At 45.8% G+C, this 6026-nt stretch overlaps 1 protein-coding gene across 5 annotated transcripts; it reads right to left on the bottom strand.

The window, feature by feature from the left end:
* Positions 1–1402: 1402 nt before the first annotated feature.
* On the bottom strand, positions 1403–4857 carry LOC124653573. Of its 5 annotated transcripts, none has more exons than XR_006987970.1 (5): positions 4485–4857; positions 4274–4401; positions 3873–3970; positions 1763–2125; positions 1403–1539 (listed from the first exon to the last, which is right to left on the bottom strand). XR_006987970.1 is itself a non-coding variant. In XM_047192635.1 (4 exons), exons 1-3 carry the CDS (start codon positions 4851–4853, stop codon positions 3952–3954), a joined length of 516 nt encoding a protein of 171 aa, XP_047048591.1. In that variant the 5' UTR covers positions 4854–4857; the 3' UTR covers positions 1403–2125; positions 3873–3951. The 5 variants fall into 5 exon arrangements, 3 of the variants coding, with proteins under 3 accessions (XP_047048591.1, XP_047048593.1, XP_047048592.1); XR_006987971.1 differs by having other exon boundaries at positions 1403–1542; XM_047192635.1 differs by having other exon boundaries at positions 1403–2125.
* Positions 4858–6026: the final 1169 nt, after the last annotated feature.

Consider the following 6026-nt stretch of genomic DNA (forward strand, 5'->3'; position numbering starts at 1 on the left):
TTCCGGAAGTCCGAAGACGAGACGAAGAGGGGCCACGGGGTGGCCAAACCCTAGGGCGGCGCGGCCCCGCCCTCGGCCGCGCCGGCCTATGGTGTGGGCCCCCGTGCCGCCTCTTGACTCGCCCTTCCGCCTACTTAAAGCCTCCGTGACGAAACCCCCGCACCGAGAGCCACGATACGGAAAACCTTCCGGAGACGCCGTCGCCGCCGATCCCATCTCGGGGGATCCGAGAGATCGCCTCCGGCACCCTGCCGGAGAGGGGAATCATCTCCCGGAGGACTCTACACCGCCATGGTCGCCTCCGGTGTGATGAGTGAGTAGTCTACCCCTGGACTATGGGTCCATAGCAGTAGCTAGATGGTTGTCTTCTCCTCATTGTGCTTCATTGTTGGATCTTGTGAGCTGCCTAACATGATCAAGATCATCTATCTGTAATTCTATATGTTGTGTTTGTCGGGATCCGATGGATAGAGAATACTATGTCATGTTAATTATCAAGTTATTATACATGTGTTGTTTATAATCTTGCATGCTCTCCGTTTCTAGTAGAGGCTCGGCCAAGTTTTTACTTTTAACTCCAAGAGGGAGTATTTATGCTCGATAGTGGGTTCATGCTCGCATTGACACCGGGACGAGTGACGAAAGTTCTAAGGTTGTGTTGTCTTGTTGCCACTAGGGATAAAACATTGGCGCTATGTCCGAGGATGTAGTTGTTGATTACATTACGCACCATACTTAATGCAATTGTCCGTTGTTAGCAACTTAATACCTGGAGGGGGTTCGGATGATAACTCTGAAGGTGGACTTTTTAGGCATAGATGCGGTTGGATGGCGGTCTATGTACTTTGTCGTAATGCCCAATTAAATCTCACTATACTTATCATGTCATGTATGTGCATTGTTATGCCCTCTCTATTTGTCAATTGCCCGATCGTAATTTGTTCACCCAACATGCTTTTATCTTATGGAGAGACACCTCTAGTGAACTGTGGACCCCGGTCCATTCTTTAATACTTGAAATACAAATCTGTCTGCAATACTTGTTTTTACTTGTTTTCTCTGCAAACAATCATCTTCCACACAATACGGTTAATCCTTTGTTACGACAAGCCGGTGAGATTGACAACCTCACTGTTTCGTTGGGGCAAAGTACTTTGGTTGTGTTGTGCGGGTTCCACGTTGGCGCCGGAATCCACGGTGTTGCGCCGCACTACATCCCGCCGCCATCAACCTTCAACGTGCTTCTTGGCTCCTCCTGGTTCGATAAACCTTGGTTTCTTTCTGAGGGAAAACTTGCTGCTGTGCGCATCATACCTTCCTCTTGGGGTTGCCCAACGAACGTGTGAAATACACGCCATCAACCGCCCTAGCTACCTACGTGTATGCAACCTCCGCGTGGATTAAAAGCAACCGGAGGGAGTGTCAAGTAAGTTGCATAAATATGATCTTTAACTCCGTTGGCTGGAATAAATCGTCGGCGCTGAGCAAGAAATTATTTTTCAGTGTAGGTAATCTGCGAGCACTTCGGAGTAATTTCGCCTGCTAGGAAGAGTCAAATTCTTTTAGTCAAATGAAGCTGTTAACCACGTCAAGTGTGATGAGAAGAAGGAAGATGTGATGGATAATACTACTGCTTTGAGGAAATATTAGTCCAGCAACCATCGGTACAGAGAAATTATATCTATGAGGCCTCTATGTGCATGTAATGTAGCGATTGACAACTAATCATCCATAAATAACTACAGACAGATTATCGAATCACCTGAGGTAATTATCATCTACCAATGGATTGATCATGTCACTGCCAGAGAAAATGCCGCTGCTAGCTGAATGTTCCCCGCAAGACTGCATCAGGCATTAGTGCATGTGGCCATCACGGATAAATTTGTAACTCTTTAGGCCGAACACATGAGTTTCGTAGCAGGCTAAACATTCGTAAGTCTGAAGTGAAAGGAAGAGAGCACATAGAATGTATTCTTGAAGCAGAAAGATGGCATAAATCAGTATCTTCATCCTTGAAATTCCAATCTCCGTAGGCATTTCTGGAAATAAAATGCAAATTCCATTACCTCTGCTTCCAGAACTGACACCTCAACATCAAACACATCAGCAATCAAACTGCTAGCTGCAAACAAAAAGAAGAATGAAATGGACCTGTATTATATGTGGGCAACTATTAATTCTATAGGAGTTACTTTTGGAATGAGAAATCAGAGCATTAATAAAGTCCACGGTCAAGGCTTTTATTTGAGTCAGCTATTGGATCCACCATCTGAACAAATTTCCAGATATTCTGGTCTACAACAGGAGCATACTTTTTTCAAATCCAAAAGTCCAGTACTCAGAATTTCAGATCAACACTGCTATGAGTACCGAAGAGTTTATCTAAACCAAACAGAGCATGTCCAAATTCATAGTTACTCCGCCAAAACGACATAAAGATACTGCCTAGGTGTGTTGTTTGTGAATTTTGTACCAAACAAGTTTAATTACTTGACCAACAATAGCATAAAAAACAATGATCAACAGAAGGTATTGGGGGAGAATGCAACATCATAACCAGGTGGAACAAGCTCCGAACCTACAAGTGATAAATCCTAAAAGCTATGCCACCTATCTGACATATATGTATATTGAGAGGGTTCAAATAGGCAATTCCTTCTTGTTATTGGTTATCATTGCCACATTAGATAAGGGGATAAACAATCTAGCCAGACATTGTGCAGTCATACCGGGCATCCATCTCCTACCGCTTCCTTCAAAACATCGATAAGAATAAATGAAAACATAGACAATTGAGCGGCACGGGAATACGAAAATTAGATTAACAGTTCAGATTGACTACTACATGCACCGAAAAGCCTAATGAGATATCACAGAAGTATGGCATTGTGAAGGACCGCGTGTTGTTTTGACCAATCACAAGGTAGCATTCCAGGAAGGATTCATAAATGTTCAGCAAGAATATGGCTCCCTGACCAAATAAAAGAAGGAATATCTAAATAAAATGGAAAATTTTAATCTTAAAGGTAGTTAAATGATGAATTGATGTGTTTATCTGCACTTTTCTGACTCTGATTCGGGTTAACTTAGTTAGGTGGCTTCCTGGACATTGTTGTGGTGAAGGAGAGTGCGTGTCGTGATATCCACCTGTCGTAAGTGGGTTGATCGTGCGTGTGGGCACATTTGGGCACCCCTGCAGGGTTACAATCTTATCGATAAGCCGTGTCCGCGGTTATGGACGACTTGGAGCTGTATGACTCGACCATAGACAACTTGCACCTGTTGATTCATTAATAATAACTTGTGAGGTTTCATACAAAAGACCACGGCATGTACAGAACATGAGAGGCATTAAACCAAAGGGCCACTACAATAAACATGTGAGTCATAGGTTTCATGCCGTCCTGAAATTGTCAATAGGTTTATGCAAAATAGAAATCGTCATAGGACACCAAAACAATTTCAGATGTGATGCATAAGAGGATCATGCCATATATATCAATGGTGCGAACGTAAAGATTACCAGCCTTCAACTTGCTTATTAGTGTAGAAATCAAAATATTAGGTCAAATAGCTACGAATGATATTCATCATGCTTCTTTCTTTTTATATTATAATTCCACAAGTTGATTCACATATTTAAGCCTAGTAACGCATGGGAACATCTCCAAGGGAGAGGAGTTCATCCACCCAAGTACCTGCTTTTATTGTACTAAGATCAAAACAGATTTAATATGCACATATCAAGTATATGTATTGAACAATTCAGAATGTAGAATAATTTTGCTCTAATATTATCATTATCAAATAATTGCAAGTATACCAAAAGTACAAGTGCATTCACATAGAACAAGGGAAAGGTGACTTACATGGGAGATTAGGAACATCTCAGCTTCTGTCCGACCTTCTCCTACGAGGCATCCGGTGGCTGCGGCAGCTTTGGCATAATCACTCCGTATATGAAAACCTACATCCCAAAGATGAAAGATCAAGGGAAGTCAACTACCTGGACTGATTTTAAATTAATTCATTAGACATCAACTACTTGTGTTTTGCCTATAACCTTATTTTCAGAGTACATGGAAACACTATTCTTGTTGTTTGGCATAATGACTCCGCACAAATGTGATCAAATAAACATCATGAACCGAAGAGTCAATTCTAAATAATACATACGATTTTTATACACCAAAACAGCACAAAGTAGCAGCGTTGTGCATAGTGCACAACCGAAGCTACAACAGACGCGACGACGGTACCAAAAGCCTACCCTGCTGGCAGCCAGAGCAGGAGTAGGATGAGCGCAGCCTGGTGTACAGGTAGGAGACGGAGAGGCTCTTCCCCACGCGCCAGGTCGCTACTCAGGTCGTGCCCCTTGTCGCTGCTTTGATCATGCTCCTGATATTGACGAGAGGAAGGTGAGCCCCTTTGAACAGAATAAAAGCATGGTATGTAGTATAGGGTAGATGCCACTACTGTACCCTGGGCTCAGGTCTCCGCCAACCTTGTATCCTCTGTTCCTCTCGACCGCCATCTGTACCGCGGAGAGCTCTTTCCGCCCGCGCCCCTCCCGCCAGTTGCGGCCGTCGCTGAGCTTCACCGCCTTGGTCGTCCCCATCAGCCACCACCACCATCAATGGATCTCTACCGCCTACCCTGCCCTCGCATGCTAGCCGTGACACGGATGGCCACGAGATCAAGCATGAGCAGGGCGGTTGGCCACAGGCACGTATGTTCCCAAGTGTCGCTCGTCCGTGAGGTGCTCCGTAGTCACCATGAGGAGGAGGGGCGCTGAAGTCTGACCGACGCTGGGAAGGGATGGGGATGGGGATGGGGATGGGGTGGACCATGGACGGCGAGGTGGGTGGCAGAGGCCTAGGCGGCGTGATTGAGATCTAGATGGGAGAGAAAGGAGATTGGGTGGAGGCGCACAAGGAGGGATTAGGATGGACCGATGGAGGTTTCCCCGAGCGGGGAAGAGGGCAGGATCGGACGGTGGTTTTTGGTAGCGTGTAATTGGATGGATAGATGCTTTCAATGACGACCACTAAAATGCGTTGAGTGTCAAACGACCAACTCGCATTTAATAGTAAAGATAGGAGCTCGACGTCGTAATGTGTCGCCCTCGACCAGCTTAAATAGCAGCGCTCTATCCCATTTGTTGTAAAGTTGATTTCGTCAGCCCGCGCAGCAATCTACAGCCCATTTAAAATCCCAAGCCAGTGATGACCCCCGAACCGTGCACGAACGAAAACCAAGTGCCCGGAACTCACCTTTGTAAATGGGCCAAGCCTAGCGCGGGGGTAGAACGCATGCGCCGCCAGCACCAGGTGAAAGCACGCCAAGTACGGAAACAACGGGGGCGAGGGCTCCTCGCTCGGCGGTTCGAGCCTCCGAGGAGGAGGACCCCGTCGTTGCGCGGGAGCCGACGTTTTCCGCGGGAGACTACGTCCACGGCTCCGACAAGAATGACGCACGATCACGGAGGCCCGCGCTTGCTTCCGCCGGGAGGAGCGCGTCCGTCGCGTCAAGCTCGAGATCATCGATCTTGACAAGGAGTAGGAGCTCCTCACCGTCCTCCGCCTCGACGCTCATACTCCGACACCGCCGCGCGCAGAGGCCATCGAGCCTTATTTTGCTCGGAATTAGCTCGCGCGGTTAGGTCTAGTAGCTAATTTAGGTTTTTCTATATATATTATGTAAATTTTGATGCTCAATCGGGAGCATCAAAGTACCATCTATATATGTTCATCAATGAATTCGCCCGCGAGATTTCAATTCCATTTTTCAGTTCGTCTTTTACGGTTTATGTTCTGCGCGAGCTGCTAAAATCATCCTAAGCCACGTTTTCGGGGGACTAAATACATCTTTTTTGCTTCCTCTTCTCCTAGAGATGCTCTTACAAGAAAAAATTGTACGTTATGTACTCCCTCCAGATCGTTTGACGGGCGTATACGTAGTTCAAGGAATTGTTTTAATCATTATTTTGGTCAGTAATACATGAAATATATGTCACAAAAATT

The sequence above is a fragment of the Lolium rigidum genome, chromosome 5 (assembly GCF_022539505.1).
Source record: "Lolium rigidum isolate FL_2022 chromosome 5, APGP_CSIRO_Lrig_0.1, whole genome shotgun sequence".
Lineage (NCBI taxonomy): Eukaryota > Viridiplantae > Streptophyta > Magnoliopsida > Poales > Poaceae > Lolium > Lolium rigidum.